Here is a 27,227-nt window from a genome sequence, read left to right on the forward strand (position 1 = left end):
ATGTTGACCCTCTATCACCACCCCAAGAACTGGCTCAAATTTGGGAGTCCTCTTGTAGTCACAACTCCTACTTGATGAGCAAGTGGCAATTGGGACCAAGAGGGCTCCTTGTGTGCCAGTTATTGTAAAGATTGCCTATCCTAACATACTCAGACGCACAAGCAGGAGCTTGAGAATATCTGGTTTATTAAAGAATAGCATGCAAATACAAAGAAAGCTGAGAATGAGCAAAAGCGCGCCAAATACAAACTAAAAACCCTTGGTACAAACGTAATCCCTCCCCTCGCCCAATTGCTTCAAATTCCCCACCCCAGGTGCTGGTAACGAGTTCTGCTGATCTCCTGGGAAGGAAACCTTGAACACACTGGATAACCCAAACACATTCCATTCCCCTGAACACAGATAACAACCCCAGCAGAAGGAGTCCGCACAGCCCCTCCCAAACAGAGCACTCGTCAGCAACTTGACATGCGAAACGTTACGATGTACAATGCACATTGAAACGGTGAACATGACATATCGCCCCCCCAAAACAAAGTCAAAATATCAAGGAGCGGGTTTCAAAGGATAAGCTAAATGAAAACGCCTAACTAAAACAGGAGCATTAATGTTGCGAGCAGACACCCACTCAGGGTGTGAGAAGTGCTTCCAGCGGATAAGGTACTGAAGTGTGCCACGAAGCCTGTGGGAATCCAGGACGTCCTTCACTTCAAAATGCTGCTGCCTGTCAATCATGATCGGAGCGGGGGGGGGGGGGGGAGGTTGAGCATGCCAATGGGAAGAGTGGCTTACAGGCTTGAGTAAGCTGCAATGAAAAACAGGATGCAACCGTTTCAGATTGTGAGGTAAATCCAACTTAAAAGTGACCAGATTTACAACGCCAATAATGGGGAAAGGGCCAACAAATTTCAGGACTAATTTTCGTGATGGCTGTGGGGATTTTATGAACTTGGTGGACAGATACACCTGATCGTCAACTTTAAAATCAGGCTGAACATCCCTTCGCTTGTCTGGGTGCATTAAGCACCGTGAACACCCCAAGTCAATTAACGCCCAAACCTCAACAGTCTTCGTGCGGGAGCCCAACTTTACCTTCACATTCAGAGTGGGAGAGTTAGCACTCACCAAAACATCTTCGCGCCCGTCCTCCTCCACCTGCCCACAGGCGCTTTTCAGAGCAGGTGGCTGGCGTTTCCCGCCGGCTCTTTAGGATCGCTTTCCTCCTGTCCGCCGAAGTAGGGTACCTCATCAACTTCGTTCTCCCCCTTGGCCGTCATTCTCCTGGTCACTGATGGCGATTTGCCCGCCGCTTTTCCAGACCGATCCACTGCCTTGGCTTTTGGGCAAGCAGCCGCCCTGTGGGCCTCCTTCCCACACCGGAGGCATTGCCCTTTGGCGTAACGCCGCTCCCTCTCCTCCTCCCAGGCTCGATGCCCGGGCTTCACAGCCACTGCAGCGGTTCGGGGTCCTTTGACGATCGCTGCTTGCCTTGCCGCCCTCTGGGTTTGCAAGAAGGTCTCATGGGCATGTTCAGCCTTCCCGGCCAGCTGTATCCATCCATACAGGGTGTCCAGGTCGTCTCTGCCCAACGCCCACCTCAGGACCTCCATATTCAGACCCTCTTTGAATCGCTCTATTAAGGTAGCCTGGGACCAGTCATCAACCTTCCCAGCCAGAGCCTTAAACTCCAGGGTGTAATCTGCTACTGACCGTTGCCCCTGGCTGAGAGCCTTTAGAGCCCTTTTTGCTCTTTCCTTGGCTAATGGGTCTACAAAGTGCAACTTCAATGCCCACAGGAATTCTTCAAACTCATCAAGCTCCGGAGCTTCTGCCTCGCTTAACTGAACATACCAGTCAGCTGCCCTCCCCTTCAACTTGTTAGCAATGGCATTTATCTTGGCCCTTTCAGAACGGAAATACGGTCCGAATTCATCCATATAATTCTTTGCATTTGTGAGGAAGAAAGACAACTTAGTTGGATCCCCATCAAATTTGACTGCAAAGTCCTTCACTCCCGCTCCAGGCAGGCCCTGTACAACATCTGGTCGGCCGGTCTTGCCCCTGATTTCTGGGGATCTCCGTTCTCGGGGAGGGGATTCTGCGAGACAAACTCTGTGAGGTCTTGGCTCCCCCCTGTGCCGTCTCCTGCCTCTCTCCAGTGGTGGTGCCGCCGAGGGGGGGGGGAAGGGGACAAGTACCTGGCGCTTGATTCCCCTTCGCTCCTCACTTGGGGCCCCCCTGCCATTGACCATGTCTTAAACATATACTCCATCGACTCCACTTTTGCCTCCAGTACCCTTATCCTTTCAGGGGTTTGGGAGTCCTCCTTCCCTCGTCCGTCCTGCGGCTTCCCCTCCGTCCTTACAATGATTGGGGATAATGGGTACCGCTGCTTCCAGGACGTCCTGGACGTCCCTGGTAGGGGTCCCTGCGCCTCATCCCAGGTGATCAGCTCACCTGGCGACTCTCCGGTGGTTTCGGGTGCTCTTCGTTCTCCAACCTCCTCTGCCTCCAGGCTGGAACTTGAACCCTCCTGTACCCATGAGGGTTCTGGAGTAGGGTTCCTCTCTGTTCGCCTAACCGTGGAATCGGGCACCCCGTCGCCCACTTCCTCGCTTCCACCGGTCTTGGGTTTGGGTTCGGTCATCGCTAGCTCTACTCCCTCACAAGATCAAATCTGGAAAGGGGCTAACGGTAAAACTTTTCGGATTCTCAGCTTTATGTAATGATTGCCTATCCTAACATACTCAGATGCACAAGCAGGAGCTTGAGAATATCTGGTTTATTAAAGAATAGCATGCAAATACAAAGAAAGCTGAGAATGAGCAAAAGCGCGCCAAATACAAACTAAAAACCCTCGGTACAAACGTAATCCCTCCCCTCGCCCAACTGCTTCAAATTCCCCACCCCAGGTGCTGGTAACGAGTTCTGCTGACCTCCTGGGAAGAAAACCTTGAACACACTGGATAACCCAAACACATTCCATTCCCCTGAACACAGATAACAACCCCAGCAGAAGGAGTCCGCACAGCCCCTTCCAAACAGAACACGCGTCAGCAACTTGACATGCGAAACGTTACGACATACAATGCACATTGAAACGGTGAACATGACAGTTATGACTTTTCCTGGAACAGTAGGCTTTACTCATAGTCAATGATGCCATCAACTCTCAACTGGATTATCGCAAAGTATTATATTGCAATGCATTGCAAGGGCAGTTATAAGGGGCTACTCCTGAAGAGCATTTTGTAGCTTTAAGTGATCCATAATATGGTGGCTCAAGTAGTTATGGGCATGCCATGTAGCACTTCTACTTTGAAAGTTTGACAGGCTATGAGTTGGCTTCTGGGTGCAATTCAGAGTGCTGGTTATCATCTTTAAAGCCTTTCATGGTTCAGAGCCTGGATATTTGTGGGACTACCTTAACCCCATAAAATCTGCCTGCTTGATACAATTGAGTAGGGTGTGCTCATTCCAGGTACTCTCTCTCATGGACTGCCATCCTTGGAGACCTCAGAAATATGCCTCTTCAGTCCCTCTCCTCTAGAAGAGCATGCCACCTGACACCAGAATGGCCCCTTCACTCCTGGCCTCCAGAAAGTCCATTAAAATATGACTATTCCACCAAGCCACAGGGCTTAGAGTGCTACGACTACTCCATCTGTGAGGAATGGTGTTTTAATTGCTGCTCCATTGAGTGTGGTATTCCTGTTTTTCACTCTTCCTATTGATTTGCCCTATTGTTAGCCCTTCCAGGCAAACTAGCCAAGAAACACAACTAGATAAACTAATTTTACTTTATTGTAAGGCTACATTAACAGAATCTTGCAAGTCTGAAAGTACAAATCTCCCGCTCTCCCTATTTATTGCTTAAGGGTCAGGGCGGGTCTTTCCTAAATTTCTTCTTTAGACCATTACCCTCTCTTGGACTCCCTTTCCTTTTATCTGATCAGTCCCTAGAAAGCATCTCTTCCCTCTGTTTTCCAAGGTCACCCTCACATTCCATCACACCCATATTGTTATGCTTAAATTTGTTTTAAACTGATTTTACAAAGATGGGTAATTGTACACTGTTCAGAGTTGGCTTTGACTAGAGAAGCTTATAAATGTGAATAAATAAATAAAATTCCATCCAATAGATTGCAACTTCTATAACAAATTCCACTGTCATAGCCTGGTATGAACAAACATACAAGAATGATCAATAGATAAAAAATATGCACAAGTTTAGTTCAAAAATAGGACTTTATCTAAATTGAATGATTGTCCTGCACATGATGATTTCAGCACAATCAATGGAATTATAGCTGTTCTTTACATTGAAGATTCAAGATCAGGCTTAAATACACACTAAGCAATAACAAAGCATTAGAAACTTGTCTGGATATTACAGTCTCTGGAAGAGATCTTGGTGAAAGCAATCTTCTTTCTGTAGAGCTCCTGGCAAGGATGTGCAAAAAGAGTATTTGTTACATAACTTGTGGAACAGTCCATATTCCTCTCTTTCCTTTTTTTAGAAAAGGTGTCAAATCAGATATTTGAATTGCTGTTAGTAGCACATTTTATTTACCTTTTGAACTGTGTTGCATGACTTGTTTTAGTAATTAATGTTATCACCTTAATTGTTGGATGGAAAGATAGAATGCAAATCTAATAATCTTTAGGACAGTGTTTCTCAACCTTGGGGACTATAAAGATCACCTTGGGAAATCTAGTTTCCCGACAGTATAAGAGGCATATACTGTGTCTTAAGTAATACAAATTATAACCTACTGTACCTTCAGTGTACCAAAAAATAAAGAGCATATAAGTCCAGAAAAAAAATAGTGAATCTAATACAGAAAACAAAATAAGCTTCATCTCAGTAATTTCAAACAGCCAAAACCACTTCATATTTTTCTTGGGGTTCATATGGTCCAAAGTACAAGCTGTCAAGATAGTCAGCTTTATTCTACAAATTTTACTAATTGAAGGGAACACAGATAATGTTCAGGGGGACAGCACTAATGAATAATGATTCTGGCATAAGACTGATTAGAACACTGTTAAAGTGAACTCTGTTCTGAAGTATTATAATGGTAACACGTAGATCAAACAGTTGCCTATCTCTCACAATAGTCATCTCCTGTTTGTCTAGCACTTATACCCTCCATTCTTTTTCCAAAGAGAAGGGGAAGAATTGATCCCTTTAAAGAAGGAATGCAAATAGCTTGGAAGAAGCTAGCTGTCAGCAACAGAATTTAAGGTGTGGCATGGAAGCAACTGGCCATCAAGTCGGACGAAGAAAACTGGAGGAAAAGAGTTAGGAAAAGGAAAGGAAAGGAAAGAAGAAAAAGGCTCCAGGAGGAGGACAATGAAGAGACGAAGAAGATCTGTAAGAAAACAAAGTAAGAAGCTCCAAAGATACCCAGAACAGGTGGCAGAATGAAGGATACATGGTAGAACTTCCCCCCCCCCTTTTTATTATATTGTCATAAATCCTGATACATTGTATTGTTTCAATACAGTTATGTTTATATGATATGATTAGAGATTATTAACAATGGTGGAAAGAATGTTGATGGAGCCCTTGTAAGCAGCCTCATGGATATCCCAGGTACTGGAATTGGGGAGACAGTTCTAAGTACCAGCAGGCAGACTGTCAGAAGCAGCTGAGGGGAAGATGAATTTGATGGGTCATCACCTGACAGCAAGTGGGGGCCTACATCTGGGCAGGAAAATTCTGCTAGGGACAGCCCTGATGGGGGCTGCCAAAGCGCTGAAAGCTCTGCTATAATGGGTTGGATCCCAAGAGGCAAAAAGGCCATAGCCATGAATGGAAGTGATGAGAAAAAGAGCTTTCCTTCTTTCCTTCACTTTCCTGAGGCACCAAGCAGCCACTAGAAGGAAGGGCAGAGGTAGCTAGGCAACAGCGGGAAATTGCCACCACATGGCACACATCTATCTGCAAACAGCAATGCCAGATCAGAGAAAATGGCATGAGAGAGACAGAGACAGAGCGCACCTAATGCAGAGGTCAGCAGCAGAGTCAAGGTGTTTATGGCTAAACAGCAACAATGGAAGCCACCAAGATCCATAGTTGTGACCAGCCATGAGACAGACAGAAGGAAATAGGTCATCTGGCAGAAAGAGTCAGGCATGTCTACACAGATAATAATGGATAAGGATAAAGTAATGCTAAGAAAGAAAATAGGTTATAGTTTAAAATAAGAAACAAGATGAACAGCAGAAAGAGGTATTTTAAAGTTAAGATAAAGAAGGTGCTACCAGAAAAGACAAAAATAAGAACACTGAATCAAGTATAGAAGTACAGACCAAAAGAAGGATAAAAATAAAGTGATTAAGGCATAGGGCCTGATAACTTGAGGGACCACCTATCTCCCATAGCATCTGCCCAGCTGATTCAATCCTGAAGGGTTGGCGTACTCCAGGTTCCTTCGATTAAAAAATGTCATTTCTCAGGACTGCAGAAGCACTCCATCTCTGCAGCAGTGCCTGCCCTCTGGAATGAGGTTCCCCCCAAGATCCAGATGGCCCCTACTCTGCTGTTGTTTAGAAGAGCTGTGAAGACCTGACTGTTCTCCCAGGCCTTCAACAAGGGAGAGTGAAATCCCTTGCTTCATCATGCTTGCGATTGTTTATTGTTTATTGATATTATTGTAATCTGATTGTTGTGAGCCACCCAGAGTCGTTGAGAGTCAGGCAGTATACAAGTTTAATAAATATTATTATTAAGATCAGCTGGGAAGTTTACTGAGTAGAGAATTCAGAGTTCTAGCAATAGAATAGAATGAAAATACAACAGAAAAATACCAAGAACCTGGGAAATGCAGTAAAATTAGGATATAGGAATAAACTCTAGGATAGATACTAAACTAATTAAGATAGAGAAGAGTAAGTGCACAGATACAGGTTATAAGAAATTTAAAAATGTACAGTAAATGAAATATTCAGTGAAGAAAAAAAGTTTAATAAAAAAGTATTAACAAAGGAAGGAAGGAAGGAAGGAAGGAAGGAAGGAAGGAAGGAAGGAAGGAAGGAAGGAAGGAAGGAAGGAAGGAAGGAAGGAAGGAAGATGGAAGGAAGTATGGAAGTTTATTTTTGTTGTGTATCTCAAAATATACTTTTCCACAATGGGAGTTGGCCTGAGTTTGTCACTATCCCCAAACTTATGAAAGTTGTGCTGTGGTTTAAGGTTATTATCTGTATGAATAAAATACGATTTTTGCAAAAGAAGAAGTTGAAATAAATCTTCCTAGTCTGATTGCAAGTCTAGGGAAGACTGGAGATTTGGTTCCCTAATCCTCAACCTTGCTGTCTGAAATACTTCTTGGCTGAGTTGGCAAAGGTGGTTTTAACTTTGGCATTATAGACCCTCAAACTTTTGTTGGAGGATTTCAATATTCATGTGAAAAACCTCTTTGGTTAAGCATAAGGCTACATGGTCACTATTACTACCATAGAATGATATTCAATATCCAAAAGTAAATCTAACAGATACTTGTATAAAGATTCTCCGTACACTGAAGGAGAATCTTCATTTGAAGACTGAAGGCAGAGCAGCCTATTTGACCTAGGAATCTCTTGCCTTCTTTAGCAAGACAGGGAGCATGAGAATCAGGACCAGAAACTTGTAGTAACTGTAAACTGAATCCTCAACAATCTGAGATAGTTGTGCCAACTGACAAATAGGTGTAGAATCTTTCAAAAAGGGAGCTGGGAATATGATATTGAATCTGAGCATCAGTCAAAAATACAGATGTAGAACTTGGTTGGATCACAGTCACAATGCTCTGAGGTGTAAGAAATTCTGCACATGCAAATCTAAACTCTGAGTGTGTAAAAGCAGGTGACCTTTGACCTAAAGGTTGGACAGGGCTAGAATGCTTGGATGCAAGATCCACTTTGAAGGAACATTCTGAATAGCAGAGCCTTCCCAGGGATGCAAATGAATTCCAGGAATGCTATGGAAAACAAAAAGCATGCCAGGTATAAAATTATAGTACCTGGACTGAGGAAGACAATTACCTACATCCCTGTACTAAGAATTATATGGCAACTGATCAGGACTGTGGAAAGTTGTATGTTGTCGATTGTCACCCTTGAGATGAGTGATTGTTTATGGAAAATACAAAACCAATCAGAAATGTACTGGTGAAAATAGCATGGTTCAATCTCAACTATTCTGAGCCAGGCCCATCCTGGTCCCAACCATCTTAGCGTGAAGAAGATTGGATTGAGAGTGAGGCCTCAAAGATAATCTACCAGAAGGAGATTATAAGGTCTCAGCTGGGGTATTAAGCAATGGCAAGAACCAGCAAGAAAGGAGATTAAGAACCATCTTCTATCACTATCCTTTCTTCTTTTTGTCCCTGTCAAGATCAAGCAAGGCAGGCCTTCTAAAAGAACCTGAAGACTGAATGATTTCTCTAGCACCAGCAGGGGTGGACTTGCATTCCCAGGGGTGAGTTAGCACACACTCAAGAAGAGGTGAAGAAATCCCTGGGTACTTTGGGAGATGTGGTAGGAGCTTTAGAAAAAGACAAAGATGCTACTATAACTTAAGAACATTTTATTCTTACTACTTGCGCTCACAAATGGAAGGAGCAATTGTAGTGAGACTATATAATAAATGCTTACAGGGTTTACAAAACACTACTGTTATGATCTCCTCAAGTAGAAAAGATTAAAAGAATACCTATCTATGGAGAATAATTTGTTTTCACAACATTGTCCTTGACTCTTCAGACAGTGTAAGAACGAAATAAAAATAAAAACCACAAAAATAAAATACAGATGAATGATAGCATGTTTGTCTCTGAACAATCATTATAGCAATCAAAGTTGACCTAAGGGGGTTCAGCATGAGCCATGTCTAGTCATGCGTGATATGTATGGAGGGCAGGACTCCTGCCAAGAATTATATAAGCTCTAGAAGATTCTAAACAGGCTCTGCTCGAGAGCAGAACCCAAGTAAATGAATCACAAAGATCACAAAGAAGAACTTCCCATTATTTCCATTATTCCTACATCATATAAACGTACTGCATTCTTTCCTTGAGCCCTTAAGATAGGGAGTGTTATACTGTACATTGCAGAGAGACTGCAGTAATTGGTGGCATAATAACTAAATAAATAAGCAAGCAAGCAAAATTTTAAAACCTACTGGTTTATCTGTGATGTACTGGGAAAATTCTGTTCGTAAGAGAATTCCATATTATTTCTTGAAGAACAATTTCACTAGAACATGCTAAAATAATAGTTTAAAACTGATATTCAGAATTACTGTGACCAATTGCATATTTTCAAAAAGTATAAATCTTCCAAGTAATTGGAGTCTAACTGAATGACATTTCTATACTTTCCAGCACTATTATGTAAATTTCCATCCATTAAATGAATATATAGGTAGTCCTCAACTTACGACAATTGGGACTGGAATTTCCATCACTAAGCAATGTGGATGTGATGTCACATGACTGCATCACTTAGTGACAGCAATCCCGTCACTCTCCATTAATGTTGTTAAGTGAATTCCAGCAGTCATTAGCTGAGGACCCACCCCAATCCAAGCTGTTCTGGGCTTGGTCCCTCCCAGCCCCAAGCCTCAGTAAGGTAAAGGACTGCCTCCAACTCCCCCCACCTGCCTATCTACCCACATCTCTGCCCTTTTGGCTGCCCTGCACTCTGCCTTGTGGGGCGGCAAGCAGCTCCAGAAGCACGTCACTCTGGGTTTGCTTGCCATAATGCGGCTCAGGGATTTCTTGGTGCACCACAGCATAGCAAACGTAGCATAGCCATAGCATAGCAAACAGCTCCTGAGCTGCAAGTTTCTGGGGCTGCTTGTCACCCCACAAGGCAGGGTGCAGGGCAGCCAAAAGGGCAGAGATGGGGGGGACATAGGCAGGTGGGGAAGTTGAAGCGTCTCTGTGGTCGTAAGCGTAGGCAGGCTGCCAAGTGCCTGAATTTTGAACGTGTGACCGCAGGGGTGCTGCAATGGCCATAACTTTGGGGACCAGTTGTAAGTCCATTTTTTCAGCATGGTGATAACTTTGAACAGTTGCTGAACAAATGGTCGTAAGTCGAGGATTACCTGTACTTCCATAAAATTTAAACATCATAAATCTGATGCAATCTGACCCTAAGGTTTTTTCTGTTATCAGAAGCTTGCTCATTCTGCTTCACACAACTTTCAAACATTATTTTATTTGGGGTAAAATATGTAACAACTTAGAAAGACAGTAAACAATGAATTAGATTCAGATTTATGAAAGTGGTTTCTTTGTAGCATATAGCCCCCATTAATGATATCTATGCTTTTTTATCATAATGATAATGCCGTACCATCAAGTAACATTATTATCACATGTCCAAGCTTGCCATTAGCTGAACGCACATAGCACATGTGAACTAGCTAACAAAGCTCATCAACTTTTATCAAGTGGTTACAATAAATTTGCAGTATTTTAATTTGCCAAGTGATGACAACACACTTAAGCAATTCAAAATATAAGGGAAAAGAAAAACATTTATCTAAGGATACTGAAATCTTAATATCAAATCAAATCTGTATTACAGTCATAGACCAGCATAAGGAGGGTGGGGTACAGTCATTAAAAAGAAGCATAACGGATCTAAAAATATACATCCAAAGAATTATAAACAGCTACAAGATATAAAACATATATACATTAAAATATAAAAGTATATGTAAAAAACAGAATCTAAAAGAAGGGGTTAAAATCTAAAAATGAGAACTAGCAACACGCTAGGGAATATAGAGAACACTGTAACATAGGATTTAGGCCTGTTTAACAAAACAGAGAGAGATTAGCCTATTCATATTAAAGACCTTTGAATGGCACATCACAATTTTTAAAACTAATTTTTACTATCAAAATGGGGCACCATGACTATACGTATATATTTGGGGATTGACTTATTCTAAATACACATCCTGAACCCAAACTTATGTTTATTTTCTCTTTTAGCTGCTAAATCTAGCCATCTGAACACATCTCATGAAAGACCACAAGCCCCAATGTATTGTACTATACCAGCCTTTGATAGAAAAGTTATCACAATGCTGTAGTACATACAACAAAATATTCAATATTTTACTCACATTTGCATACATATAGAAAGTTAAATAAAGCACAAAAAGACTGCCCATTGAAACAGATCCTTAGGAACAGAATTACAAAGTATAATTAATTTTAAGGATATGTTCCTGCATTATATTTTGTTTTCAGTAGCTTTGTATCAACCCAAAGAAGAAACAAATAGTAATAATTAAACTCACAAACCATTTCCTTTATTTTCTAAAGATAATCTCTAACATCCACTTTGTGCTAAAAATAATCTTTTATCATCTTCTATGTACAGGTAGTCCTCAGTTAAAGACCGCTCATTTAATGACTGTTATGACGACGCTGGACAAGTGGTACTTACGACCGGTCCTCGAAGTTCCAGCCATCCCAGCCCCCCTGCAGTTAAGTGATCACGATCTAGAGGTTTGGCAACAGGCTCACACTTACGACGGTTGCAGCATCCCATGGTCGCATGATTGCCATTTGCAACCTTCCTGCCAGCTTCCCACAAGCAAAGTCAATGGGAAAGCTGCCAGGGAGGGTTGCAAGTGACTTGGGTAAATCTTTCATGCCTGGCAGCAGTCACCCCAAGCCTTGCGGCACTTACGCTGCGCTGGCCCCTCGTGTGCCCTCCACCGCTTGGCAGCAGCTATTCCGAGCCTCACAGCGCTCACTCCACTCCACACCGGCCCCTTGCATACCCTCATGTGCCCTCCCCTGCCCAGTAGCAGACACCCCAAGCCTCACTGAGCTTGCACCATGCCGCTCCTGCCCCACAGCAGCCACCCCAAGTCTTGCTGCACTCACGCTTCACTGGACCCTTGCACACGCTCCCCCGCACCCCACAGCAGCCATTTGCCTGCCTGCTGACCTGCTTGTGAGCCGCCTGGGACTTGCAACTTCCTGCTGGCTTCCCCAGTGACTTTGGTTGTTGCAAGCCAGCAGGAAGTTGTGAGATCCTTAATAACCCGCAAACCTCGCTTAACGACAGCAACATGGACTGCTGGGATTGCTGTCACTAAGCAATGCAGTCACGTGACTTTGTGCTTTACCACCAAATCACTTAGTGACGGAAATTCCAGTCCCAATTACCACTGTTAACCGAAGACCACCAATATAGGCACATATATATCATTTCAAGTATTCAGAGAATAACATAGTAATTGTTACTATGTTGGCTACAAACTATTTGAACAACAATGCATCTGTTTAGCAAAAGGCTATACTGCTTTCCCAACCATACAAAACAGGAAGACATAACACATTGCCCTTTATGATAAAAAAAACATCAATCAAAACTCTTAATGTTTTTGGACAAATGATGCCCACATTATTATTCCAACACTTCTTTGATTAAACAATATTTGCAGAAAAAGATGATGCTTTGGATGCCCTAAGCTTAATATTGTTATTAGCAAGATAAATTCTGACAGAACTGTTCACTGATTAATCAGGCAGAGCAATCACTACAAGCAAGAAATTAATGTTATTTGTTGTTTGTTACTTAGGGCAAGTTCATATATTTTAAAAGCTGAAGTTTTCTGTGAGCTTCAAGAACACAGAATACACGATTCTTTGCCACATAAAATAAGTGACCCCTAAATTTGTATGGGCAATATTAATCCCCTCTCTTGTTTAAACAAAAAATGATAAAACTAGAAAAGCTGGGAAGAGTTGGCATCATTGAAGTGAACTAAGAAGTTACAACTGATACAAGAATCAGGTATGTTGCAAGCATTTAGATTCAAATACCATACTGCCGTAGTGAGAAGAACATCATACAGATTTCCTCAGTGCCTTTCTTACACAGTGGGACTGCAACGCCCAAGTGGGGGGCATCTGGTTGATACAGTATAGTCTGTGAATCAACCTTCCTACAAATAAAGCCATAACAGTTTGGCCAGTTTTATTATTACTATGATAACTAGAAAACCTTTTAAAAGATCAGTCGTATCTGTGGATAGGCCTCTTCACTCACATATTGCCCCATATTAATACTGTTCCAAAGGTACTAACAGCATTTCATTTCAGCTGTTTTGGGCCTTCTAAAAATCACATGCCTTAAGCAGCTGTTTGCAGCTATACTTCAATATATTTTGCTTATACACAAAATTATAGGTCAATTCATAGGTAGTAGAGATAATTTCATAAGATTTGGAAAACTTTTTCTGTGTTTGAAGGACATGAGGCAGCATAGAGTTACAGGGGCAGTGTAGAATTGTTCGTCTGACCAGCTCAGGCCATATTTTTGTTCTGTTGGTGGTGAAGAATCTATCACCAGGCCGGAATCAAAAACTGAATAGGATCAGTGATTTCCCCCCTCCCAGAACTAGACTACCTCCTAGTCCCCTTTCCAGAACTCTGAATGCATTGCCTACAATGCATGAAATCAGGAGTGCTACATAAGTTTTCTACCCCTGCATTAGATACAAGAAGTCTCCTCTTTCAACTAATGCAACCTCTTTTCTTGCATTCTTCTCAGATTTCTGCCTTCACAAGATTTTCTCTTAATTCCTATTTGACACTGAACTACTGCCTTAGAATGGAAGCAACTCCTCAACAGATGTGCCCTTAGTGTGGTTGGAAAAAAGTAAACTATATTGTGCTCATGAAGATGAATGACACAGAATTCAGAAACATTTCTATATAGCGGCAGTATAGAACATACGATAATACAGAGAAAGCCTTAAAAATATTACATGAAATTCATGATGAGATTTAATAAGTCCAATGCTTTATAATTTAATTTATTAAAGCAGAAAGTAGACACATCATATAAATGTGTATTATTAGAATGAATGACTTTAGTTGGAATTAATGTTCTGTTGTAAAGTGCACTGGGAATGCTAAAACAGGAGGGGAAAAAAACTGATTTGGAACCTTGTCCTGCAGTAATCACCATTTGAGGTAAAGTAACTCACAGCCCTAGGGTTCTTTCAAAGAAGTAACTGATGGTTTATGTATCATCAGAGAGACATCAGTCAGCTAAGATGATTTTACCCATCTGTCTAGAATTTTATACAAACTGAAAGCATTTTTCAATAGAGCAGAGGAAATTTCCCAGCTCAAATAATAAGAGCATTTTTGCATATCTGGGATAGAAGAATGTATAGATCATCTTGATGAAAAAATGCAGGATCCATTAAGGAGGAGAAACAGCAACATAGTCCTGGGAAAGGAAAAATGAGACAAAGATACTTAAAATAATCCCTCCTTGATTCTCTTTGGTATAAGAGGGGGCAAAGGGAAACTCTGGCAGGCTTTTGAGATTCTGTTTATTGTACCCTGCAAAATAAAGCAGTGTTCCTGTAATCCTGACTTGGCCTACCCTGAAAGGCTGATACTTGGTAACAGAAAAGTTCATGGATGGAGAGAAGCTTGATTTGACCTGGACAAAATTTGTTTTTCCAACACCTGAATTTCTGCTTTCTTACAAAATAGCTAGCAATTGTTAGTATTTTACTGAAGTCTCCACGTAGCTCTTACCCCACTCACCACTCCTTTTCATACCCAAACACTAAGAAAAAACTATTTGTCCATTTGTTATACTAATCAGCCTTCATTTTTTAACATCCCACTGCAGGATGATTCTTATGTCTCTTATAGGGTACCATTCTTAACCATATCCTTTTCTCAGCATGTGGGATGATGAAGATGCCCTAACAATATCCCAAGACTGGGGAAGCAAGAAATATCCTCCTGTTATGTGCTAAAATACAGGATGCCCTGTATTTTTCAAACAGCTACACATTTTCAATAGTAAAGTTGTTCATAGATCTATCGATATTCCCTCCCTTTCCAGTAAAATACTATTGACACACATACGTACTAATTATGTCTGTATATTTTATTTCTTTAGGTTTTTAATCACACATGAACAACAGAGGCTTTTTTCATTGTCGTACAAGAAAAGAAGTCAGACTGCAGAAAAATTCAGGCAGACAATGCTTTTAAACATCTGTCTGGATTCTTTCCTATTTATAGTTGTCCTAGTTCTGAAGATCTACTAGTATATGCCATTTGCCTGCTTAAAAATACCACTGCAGGTCAAGACAGTAAATTCTAAGTATTTGAATTTATGACAATTAAAAGCGATAGGATAAAATAGGAGATGACTCCATTTGCTGTTCTCTATACTACTCTGAATGTCAAGTCCAAATGTCTCATATAATAGACTTTTCTACACATTTCACCCCCCAAGTGATAACAGAAGGAAATGTTTTTCCTTTGTGCCTATTAAGCATGCACACATATTTTTTCCTAAGAAATCCAGCTGCATGTGTATGGGTGAATGTTTGAAGGCTTCAAGTGGGCTGACAGTTATTATTTATATTTTTCAGCCAATCTAAGAAAAATATATTGAGATACCTCAATTACTTACATGCAATCTCCAGACAACTGCACACTAATATTGCATCTCAACTGAAAAGGAGCTTTTCAATGTAGAAAATCACAGCCTTATAAAATCTCAAGGACATCTGGGAGGAAGCACCCTCTTCAATATATTAAAAGCCCACATTACCCAGTCATGATTTTCTAACAAGTTCACTATACCTTTTCTTTTCATCCTGTTATGGCACAACTTCATATAAAAAAGGTAAAATTTATTAACAGTTATAATCACCAATTCTTCTTCTTGTATCAGTTTTTATATCATAATGGGGGTTAGTTTTTTTATATTAACTTTTCTGAGGTAGTCAGTCTAATATTTTAAAATTAGAACAGTATCAGTTCTAAAAAGTATCTCTATATCCAACACTTCGAAATAGAACTAAGATCATGGGGGTAGCTCTTTGGAATGTCTGCAGTCTATGTACACGCAAGGCAATATAAGAATGGTAATTCTGCAAGGATTTTATTTTGTTTTAGTTAAGTTAAAAATTCCATAGTACCAAATGGAGATTCTGCAGTCACTGTATTATCTATGAGTGTATTGTGGGCATAGTATGAAAAAAATGTGTTTTTTTTCCCATTAAGGTCTATATAAAGGAAGCATAGATCACTTGAGACCCCTCTATGCTTAATTTGCACAAAAAGTTGCACATAAAAACACATATCTATGCCAACTGGAATACCTGGTGGTTACAGATCTAGTAGAGGTGATTTTCAGTTATAATAGATCCTCTTCAACTCAGACCATGTAAAACTCCTCATACTAAACTCCCTCTCTCATAGTACAAAATTTCCATTCTTAGATAAGATGTCGAAGTATGTGATGACCCCTCAGCATTATGGATTTTTTAATGACAGGGATCAGACCTGGATGAATAATGGGTTCTACTGATTTCTAACTAATTTCCAAAACAAATTACATAGTTAGATCTTAAAAATGTTAAACGAACAAAGCTATACAAACACTGTTCATTTTTTCCCACTGTAAAAATAATAGAAAATCAATATCTAAACTGTAAGCAAATGCTAGCAACATTAGCTTGTATTTAAAACTTTTTGAAGCCAATTCATAATATTCTTACAGATTTGGCATCAAGGTTTTTTAAGACCATAAAACAAATTTTCATTCCAAAATGTACACTTGTACTTACTTACTGATTTTGGAATGCAAAGGTTGGAGAGATATTGAACCACAAGAAGAATCCTAGACCAAATAAAGGCTGGCTGTTCACGTGAATGATTATGAACAAGAAGAAACTCACATACTTTTGGCATGTGATGAAAGGGGTGTTGGATTAGAAAAAATATATATATTATGCTTGGCAAGGTTGAGGATAGTTGAAAAAGTAGAAAACACTCAATGAAGTAAATGGATGGTTTCCTGAAATTTCTCTAACAGAGGTATGAATTCTTCATGAAAACTAGAAGTAATATTAAGCAACTGTCAACAGCATTAGTGAAAGTTGGGTTCAATATAATGACACATAACTAACTAAAGTTCTAGTATATAATCACATTTTTAGTACATCATATTCACAGGTATGTGTAGGTGCTCTGTCTGAAGAGTAATACAGTTTAACAAAACAATCCCCCCTCTACACACACACACACACACACACACACCTACCTACCTATCTACTCAGAGGTACAGATTAATCAGTTAAAAAAGGCTTAATCTGGATAAGTGGATGTAAAACTGCAGCCTGTTAAGAATATTTCAAGTCACCTCCTTACTCCTTCAATTATCTAGGCTTTAGATCCTAAAATATCTCTGATTGCTTGTGTATTTCTATTCTATTTATTATTAAATTTATACCATGCCTTTCTACGTATCTTGGTAAAGACATCATATAATAACTAATTTCTTAGCATCTTCAAAGACATTCTTATAGTTTGGGTAGATAGGTATACTGAGAAGTTACATACAGGAGAAGTTATCTGTTCCTTCAGATATAGCCAAGCTTTCCCTCGAGATCGGCACATTTGCCAAAGCAGAATTTAATACATATCTGAATTCTATATATTCATTTTTCATTTCCCTAAGAATAATTTAACAAGCTCATAACATCTATTTTTCTGGCTCAAATTCAACAGCTTTCCTAACTACAGGAAAGTTCCTATGCATACCTCCTCCTCAGTTGGCTTGTTGACTCACTGACAAAATTTCAAAGGCTTAAACAGACTCATTTGATTTTAAGTCTATTTGGATATTAAATGTCATGTTGAAAGCTACTGAAGGATTTTTAGAGAAATCTGAATATAATGTATACTTATGCTGGTATTTAAACTGATTTCATTTTTTGCAAGATAAGGTGTACGAAAATAGTTCAGACAAAAGAAAGATACAGGACTGAGCATAAAATAAAATTTTAGAGAGTGGCTCACTGTAGTTATTAGTTAAACTACCTGTATTATTGGAATTGAGTTATTCTAGTACCTATTTTTCCATGTACAAGTCTTTAAATAATAAGTTACTACTTTCTTAGGAAGGCTTGTATGCTTTTTCCTACAGAAAAATAGGAAGCATTGGAATTCAGTTGTTTCAAAGAATGTGGTAACTAAAATAATAATGGTTTATTTTACCTTGAGAAGGTAGGTAGGGATATTGCTGAAGTCCACTGGCAATTTCAGAAGGAAACGAGCTGAAAATTCACCAGTCTATCAATTAAAAAAAAAAAGAGAATTACATCCAACCTCACTATTTAATTGGGCATTCACATTCCTAATAATTTGGAGAGACATAATTGAAACAGACCAAATATTTAGTTTTGTAGTATATGAAAAGCAAATCACATAGCAAGCAAGGTGTTTGCAGCAAAACAACTTAGGATCCAGTGATGGCAAGACAATTATCCCAATTATGCCATTCCCACCTTCCAATTATATTGATCATTATCTGTTAACTCCTAAACTCAGGACTATTAGATAGGCAAATGGAATCCAGACCTTGGGGGTGGGGGTGTCCACTTTTGGCAGGTGTATCAGTTACACCATCCCTTGGAAAAGGAGGCCTTGACAACTATAACCCATGCCTTAGTCACATCTTTTAGATGCTGAGTACTCTGCATGTTCTGTCAGAACTACAGAAACACTTTTTTAAAAGAACAAAATAGTATCAAATATTGCAAGATTTAACTCCTGAAACTTCCTGTGATTTCATATGTGAGTACTGAAAACTTTTGACATTTTGCATTCCCCCTTAAATTTTATGAGACTTCATGAAAGAACCCCGAAATCTCATGATATCTAGCAAACCTTGCAATATTTCAACTATTTTTAATTAATTGTTCTAATATACATCCCATGTGCCATTGGCTACCTTTTACAGGCTTTTTTTGAAAAAAGGATTAAGTAATGAGGAATCAGTTTTTTAATCATTTTATAAGAATATGCTTATAAAAAAAGCATATTCTTCTTCTATAAGCATATCAGAAGCTTGTCTCAGATTACGACACATTGTGAAGAAACAACGGTGGGTGACCAGCTCTATTATACAGCAAGGCAATTCTAATGCTTTATTCTTTTGGAAAGGCTCCAGAAACTTTTAGCCAAATCTTTTCAAAACTGGTCACTCCAGATGTTGCATATTATCATTCATAACCTTTTCGCCATTCAACAGAAGAATCCTCCAGATAAGACTGTACGCTCTTCAAGTTGGGCAAGTCAAGAAACGGATTCCACAAATTTGACTGGAACTATACTTTATTGATATATAGGCTATAGTAACACAATCTTGAAAGCCTAAATTTCAATTGAAGAGAATATTTGTAGCTCAGGGTTGAACTGTGGTGTCCTTGGTGCTGTCTGAGCCTTGTTTTCTTGTAGATGTTTCATTGCCAGACTAGGCAACAACTGCTAATGTTTTCTACTACAGATTAAGGTTACTATGGTAACTAATCATTTTGGCCAAGTGAAGAGGTTGAATTCAACTGTCCCCTTTTCGGGTGTTAATTTTTGCACCTGGGGGGAAGAACTTGCCTGGACTTGTTTTAGTTTCTGTTTCCCTTCTGTGTAGACATGTAGAGTTGAGTTAAGCAGCTCTCACTGAGAGCCTGTAATGAATGCAGAAGCCTTTAAAAATGTTTTGCTTTCTGTAAATAAAATTATTTTTATAGAAATGCCTGGTGTGTGATTTTTCTGATCTCTCCTGGGCTAAAGGCTTTCCTAGCAATCTGCCAACAGGTTATAGGCCCAGTAAACAGCCCAGTAAAACCCAGAGAGAATAGAGAGATCAGCTCCACACCTCATGAACAATTAAAAGGCAGGTAGCAAAGACCTGTGAAGATTTTCTTTGGAGCCACCTGGAGATTTTCCAGCAACTGCCAGTCTACAGGACAAAGAAGCCAGCTGAGGTGACTTGCAAAAGAAGGAAGAAGCCATGGCTACCTCCCAGCCCTCAGCAATGCCTCTGGAGCGCCTATCAGAGACCAACTATTTGAATTGGGCCCTGAAGATGGAGATGTATCTTCGCAGAGAGAATCTTTGGCTGCCAATTGGTGAGCAAAACCCCCAAAATCCCAGTGCTGAATGGCTGAGACAGGATGAGTGGGCTAGAGCCACCATTATCCTGGGAGTTGAGGACAATCAGCTAGTCCACGTGTGAGGTGGACTTTGGGACACTTTGAGAGTCTTGTATGTAAAGGCAACAGCAGGGAGTAAAGTTACCCTGACAAAAAAGCTGTATAAAGCCTACCTTGCAGAAGGAGATAGCCTTCCTGAGCACCTGCATTATATTCAGCAGCTGTTTGTTGAGTTGCAGGAGAGAGGAATGGAATTTACACCTCTCACAAAATCCTATATCCTCCTGTCCTCACTGAATGAAACGTGGGACATGCTGATTTGTACCCTGGAGGCTATGCCTGAAGCAGACCTCACCCCATCGTATGTTACACAGCGCTTACTCGCTGAATGGGAGAAGAGAGAGGAAAGATCCCCCCCCATCTCTTCTGGAAAGCTGCAGTACCAGAAAACAAGGGAAAAGGGAAAGGAAGCTGAGGCCACAGCGCTAGCCAGCCAGCAATGCTTCACTTGTGGTTCAGCTGGACATTTGCAGAAAGACTGTGCCTTGAGACCCAAGAGTAGAAAGACAGAAGAAGAACACAAGGTCAACACAGAAGAAGGCTCTTCAGACAACCCAAATTGCACAGGTTGCTGAGAAGGGTAATTCTGATATATGGGTGTTAGATTCTGGGGCCAATTGTCATTTATGTAATTGTAAAAGCTCTTTTGTGTCACTGTCTAAAACTGAAAGACAGAGTGTATCTTTGGCTGATGGGTCTGTGACCAAAATTATGGGACAAGGTGACTTGTATTTATCCTGCTTGGGAGAAACTGTAAAAGGTGTGTTGTATGTGCCAAATTTACAATCAAACCTTTTATCTGTGGCACAATTGGCTGCAACAGGGTATGTCATAACATTTAAGAAAAATGGTTGTGAGATACACAAAAATGGAAAATTGTGTGCTACTGGTATGTTAAAAGACTCCTTGTACATTGTGCAAAATGCAAGGAAGCCAAGCTGCAAGGCTGCAGTTGGCAACACGCCATATCATGACCAATGTGTACACCTGATGCACAGGAGATTTGGTCATGCTAATTTCAAGTCTATAGCACAAATGCCACAGCTGTGTGCTGACCTAAAGATAAAACCCTGTGACAAATACTTAGATTGTGTAGTTTGCAAAGAATGCAAAACACTCAAAGCTCCTGTGAGTAAGCACAGTGACAGAGTTACAACTAGACCTTTGGAAATTGTACACACTGACATTATTGGTCCTTTTTCTCCAAGTCTTGGACAAGCAAGGTATGCAATGACCATCATTGATTTCTCAAGATACACATTTATCTACATCTTAAAACACAAAGATGAGGCATTTGAGAAATTTAAAAGTTTTGTGACATGGGCAAATGGAAAATTCCCTAGGCCTGTATCTGCACTCCAATGTGATAGAGGAGGAGAGTACCTTTCTCACAAATTCAGAAGGTTCCTAATGGAAAAGGGGATAGAACAAATTCTTTCTAACCCTTACACCCCTCAGCAAAATGGTGTTGCTGAAAGAAAGGGCAGAACCTTGCAAAATGCAATGGAATGCATGCTTAAAGATTCACATTTATCTTTTAAGTATTGGGGAGAGGCAATATCTACTGCCTGTTATGTACAAAACAGATTGTATAACTCTGTGATTCAGGACACTCCATTCTATTTGTTTTATGGTGTGAAACCAAAGATAAACCATCTTAGAGTGTTTGGTAGCACTGCTTGGGTTCATATTCCAAAACAACAGAGAAGGAAAGGAGGCCCCACAACAAAGAAAGCCATTTTTGTTGGCTATGAACAAAGCCAAAGGAGCTACAGGTTCATAATGGGAGAGAAATTAATAATTAGCAAAAGCGCTTCTTTTGCTGAACAAAACTGGGGGAGATTAAACTCTAGCTCTCCAGTTGATCTGACCACTACAAGAGAACAGCAAGGACTTGCTGATGGTGGTTTTTTGCCTGATGAGGACATTAAACCAGAAAAGCAAACTGAAGATCTGTCTGATGAGATAGATGCTTCTCAGGAACGTGATAGGAGTCAAAATTTAAGCCCTGTATTACCTCACAGATCTCAGAGAAGTAATAAAGGCGTTCCTCCATCACGTTTTCAGGCTGAAACAGTAAAGGCTTTTCACATATTCACAGAACCTGAGTCTTTAGTACAAGTGAATGCTTTACCACCTGAGATTGCACAAAATTGGCATTCTGCCATGCAACAGGAATTAGCATCCTTGAAAGAAAATAAAACATGGAAACTGGTAAATCTACCTCCCAATGAACGCTGTCTAGGTTGCAGGTGGGTTTTCAAACTGAAAAGGGATGCTGATGGCAAAATCCAAAAATATAAAGCAAGGTTAGTTGCAAAAGGGTTCACTCAAAGGAAAGATTTAGACTTTGACAAGACTTTTGCACCAGTTACTAAAGGTGAATCAATTAGATTACTGTTAAAAATTGCTGCACTCAAAGGAATGTCAGTTAACCACTATGACATTCAAACTGCATTTCTCAATGGTGATTTAGACCACAGATTATACATGCAGCGACCCCCTGGCTATGAAAAAGGGGAGAATCTAGTCTGTGAACTGCAGAAGTCAATCTATGGGTTAAAACAAGCTGCTAGATCCTGGAACCAAAAAGTAGATGAAAAACTGCAGAATTTTGGTTTTGAAAAAGGAAAAGCAGATCCCTGTGTATATATGAAGAAAGACAAACAAGGCTGTATGTATCTGTGCATTTATGTTGATGATTTGCTGCTGTTCACACCAACAGAAAAACAAAGGCTTGATTCTGAAGCCTTCATGAAAAGCCATTTCATATTAAAAAGCCTTGGAATTATAACAACCTAGGTTTAGAAATACACAGGAAGAAGGATGGTAGCTTTCTGTTAAACAAAAGGGGAGATAATGTTAAAATAATGTGAATGGAAAGATAGAGTTGTCAAAGAAAATTGGTTTGCATCTTATTCTGTAGTATAAAAAGGGGAGTGTTAATGTTTTCTACTACAGATTAAGGTTACTATGGTAACTAATCATTTTGGCCAAGTGAAGAGGTTGAATTCAACTGTCCCCTTTTCGAATGTTAATTTTTGCACCTGGGGGGAAGAACTTGCCTGGACTTGTTTTAGTTTCTGTTTCCCTTCTGTGTAGACATGTAGAGTTGAGTTAAGCAGCTCTCACTGAGAGCCTGTAATGAATGCAGAAGCCTTTAAAAATGTTTTGCTTTCTGTAAATAAAATTATTTTTATAGAAATGCCTGGTGTGTGATTTTTCTGATCTCTCCTGGGCTAAAGGCTTTCCTAGCAATCTGCCAACAACAACTTCAGTGCAAAAAAACAAACAAACCCTGAAACTTTCACACTGACGATGTTGCCTAGTCTGGCAATGAAAAGTCTGCAAGAAAACAACAAGGATTACACAGCACCAAGGACTCCACATGCCTAAGTTTTCCCCTCCATACTAAACTGCTAAGGTTGAGAAACACTGCTCTAGTGAATTAAGCAGGAGTCACACTCTCCCCCCACACACACACTTTCACTGTTGCCCTGGTTTTCCCAGTGAGTCTTTACAATACCTCAACCTACCCTCTATCAAGGGTAGGGCTTTTCAAACTGTAGTTTGCAAATCTGAGGGGAGTCTCGTGGCTGTGTGGATTGTATTCTGATTTAATTTCTGCTTACAATAAATAAATAAATAAATATCCAGAGTCACATGCAATTATTTTATTTTTATATGTTATATACTATTTCTCAACGGTATACAATCAAATGTTACTATGCAATCTGCAACCCATTCAAAGACAACTTTCTTGCAATTACCACAAAAAGTGGAGGCAGCATCTCAATAGCAAGCGTTGTTGCCACTTTTTAAATTGTGTCTTTTATTGGAAACAGAAGAGAAGGAGGCATAGTCAACACAGGCACTTCCAGCTGTTGACTCTTACATTTTCATTAACCTCGCAGAATTTATTTAATTAGAATAAACCCATTTATTAAATGTTACGATAGGTGAGAAGACTTTAGTCAGTGCTTTACTGCGTTCATAATCCTCAATTCCACACTACTGTTAGACATAGTTGTTTACCTAGAAAATAAGTTCAAGCAAGGTAACGCAATAAAATTGCTGAAGAGCAGGAAGTGAGAAGACCAACAAAGGTAAATTGAGGACATCTATTTTAAGAAGTACACACCTAGGACAAAGATTGTGTCCAAATCAGGCTATAGTTACTATGGAAAGGAATCTCTAGTGGTACTCTTCTGTTAGTATAACTACAACAACAACTTACCCAGCTGTTCTTTTTGCCAGCATAAATTTCCATGTTTTCTCCATATTGAGGTTCTTCAAGTAATGTTTGATATTCAAACATGAGCCGAGAGCTCTCACGTAATCTGCTGCACTGAAACTGGTGATACTGTTGTACAAGTTCTTTTACAACAAGCAGAAGGCATTCAGGATTTGAAGGATTCCAGCAGGCCAGGTTCTGTTCAATTAAGAGACAAGTTAACCAATGAATAATGAAATGTAATTATATTTTCATTGTCCAAAGTGAGCTTTTGAATTGGACCAACTTGCATGCTCTTTCATTTGCCAGAGAATCAATACATAGAACCTATACATAGGAAATTCAAAGCCATTAGATTTGGCTTTCTTCCTCCTGTACTTTCAGTGTACTGGAGTGGATGCGAATCTCTTCAGAGAAGGCCTTTACCTGGTTTTGGCTTACATAATGGTTACTAGCTATATTATCAGTGTAAGAATCCACTCAGAATTTTAGCAGAGGGAAAGAAAATGATAAAGGGGGGAACATCAACACAAACAGGGCTATATAGTGTGACCTATGTATGGATTTCCTATTCTTTGTACCAGGTCCTAGTCCTACATAAATCATTTAATCCAGTAAATCCAGATTATCTAGCCCATAATCTGCTGCCATGATCTAATAATATATAAAAGGCTACTATTTTTATAGATCTGTCTTTCTACTTCAAAGCCAGTATGTGTAATAAAGTGTACAAACCTTAGACTTAGACCTAGACATGAATGTAGGAGATACATTTATTTATGGAATATAACATCCAGTCATCTGATCAACTAATACCCAATAATATAATTCACCTAACAAAACAGCATATACTAGTTCAGCAGATTCTTCTTTCTTACTTTCCATGCTACCCTCCAATTCTGTTCCAGATTTAGAAGGCACACAAAGGGCTGGAAACCTATGCAGTGCAGCATCAATTTGATATACAGGTAGTCCTTGACTTACAACCACTTGTTCAGCAACCATTCAAAATTACAATGTCAGTGAATGAGAGAGATTACGCCGCAGCAAGCCACAGTCACGTGATCACCATTTGCAACCTTCCCTGCTGGCTTCCCACAAGCAAAGTCAACGGGGAAGCCAGCAGGTAAGGTTGCAGGTCGCTCCCATAAATTGCTCCTGCTGCTTTTTCTCCTGAGGAGCCCCACTAGAGTATGAGATACCAGGGATCTCATACTCCGTAGCACTCCCCCACCTCCCATGCTCTGAAGCGCCTGCCTGCGGCCACCACCTGCCCACACTCAGTAGTGCCTGCCCGTTGTCCCAATGGCCCACCCGTGCTAAGAAGTGCCTGCCCGCGGCATCCCCCACTCCCTCATGGTACCCATGAACCCCTTGCGCTCCCTGATTCCTGCCTCTTCCCACTTAACAACCCATGTGGTCCTACGGTTACGAGACTGCTGGGATTGCTGTCATTAAGCAATGCAGTCACGTGACTCACGCTTTACAACCACATCACTTAGTGATGGAAATTCCGGTCCCAATTGCTGTCATAACCTGAGGACTACCTGTATGGAGCCACTTGATTCCCACCATTGGAGCACTCAACCTCAATATAATACCCAGACTGAAAAAAATAAGGTAATCCATTACAGTACTCCCAACTGAGATGTCAAAAGGGCTGCTTGCTTCAGCCAGCCACTGAGCTGGAAAAGCTGTCAGGAGTGTCCTTGTCCTATCTTAGAGTGAAGAACCAGGCTGAGACAGTAGCTTGAGTCTCTAGTGTTTATTGTTCTACTCTACCAGACAGAAAATCCTGTCAAACTGAAAGGCCGTGGGAAACCCTCACAGATAAACCCAAAAATCAAGGTGGGTCTGCTCTGAGTTTCTTCAAAGGAAAATTCAAAGTCCCTAAACTACGCATGCATTTTCCCCCCTGGATAGCCCCCCCCCCCCACTCACCATCAGTACTCATGACAGTCCTCCTCTAAAGGCCAGTGAGGCAATTGCTTTGACAAAGATCAGCCATATGAAATTTCCTGTAACAACTTCAAGAGTGTTTAAATCAAAAGAAAGAGACCCTTCAATCACCACCAATACCCTATAATGTTCTTTTATTTCACTAACTCCTGAACCAAATAAACTCTCATTCCTCCTGTTGTTTCTTTTCATCCTATCAACTGACTCTAGCTGAATTCTATCGGCTGCTTTTGCCAGCTCCTTCTTTTCATTTTGTCAACAAACTCTACCCACAACTGCATGGGCTTTTTTTGCTATCATTTATTCTCATTCTTCTTTTATATCAGAGATGCACAATCTATGGTATCAAAGATCTCAAACCATCCTCAAATGCTTTTCCAGCTATCTGAAACTTCCAAAATTTGTTAACAAGTTGTTATTTTTACTGTAAGTGAATGGAAAATTCAGTTACAGTAAAAATCATATTTTACTGTAAAAATATATTTATATTTTTTTAGATCTCAAATTTCGTCACCGCCCATCTCACTTGAAGCTACCAAAACACAACTGGGGGAACAAAACACCTGCAACTGTATTTAATTTGACTTGCCTTTAAATGTAAGTGAATTCATATGAAATTATGTTTTTGTTCTGTCTCAATCCATTCCTTTATGAAGTGTGGGCTCCAACATTTCACTAAAAGGTTAAGTGCATCCCTTTACCTAGAAAAATCTTGTGTGTTCCAGTTTTGCGCATGCATTCATGACATATTTAACTTACATATGGAGTTTGTGCATTTGAACCTTGAATAACCAAGTGATTTGACCTCTGATAATAGTGAATTAAGATTAAACTCATCAATTATCTATTAGACTTGCAAAAATAGTTCAACAGAAAGTTTCCCACCTTTCTGAAGTACAGATTGTGTTCTTTCAGAAAAAAATCTTGCATTATACAATTAGAAGTCTATCAAGATATGTATAATTCCAT

The 27,227-nt window shown here is 40.0% G+C and overlaps 1 protein-coding gene across 1 annotated transcript in view; it reads right to left on the bottom strand.

The window, feature by feature from the left end:
• The window catches only part of BABAM2 (BRISC and BRCA1 A complex member 2), a 200,740-nt gene that overhangs the window by 145,539 nt on the left and 27,974 nt on the right, over positions 1-27,227 (bottom strand). The window contains exons 5-6 of the mRNA XM_063304618.1: positions 24,303-24,497; positions 18,069-18,143 (exon numbers count right to left, since the gene is read on the bottom strand). Coding sequence (XP_063160688.1) covers positions 18,069-18,143; positions 24,303-24,497 — 270 coding nt within the window. The remainder of the gene's footprint in view (positions 1-18,068; positions 18,144-24,302; positions 24,498-27,227) is intronic.

Source organism: Candoia aspera, chromosome 1, assembly GCF_035149785.1.
Source record: "Candoia aspera isolate rCanAsp1 chromosome 1, rCanAsp1.hap2, whole genome shotgun sequence".
NCBI lineage: Eukaryota > Metazoa > Chordata > Lepidosauria > Squamata > Boidae > Candoia > Candoia aspera.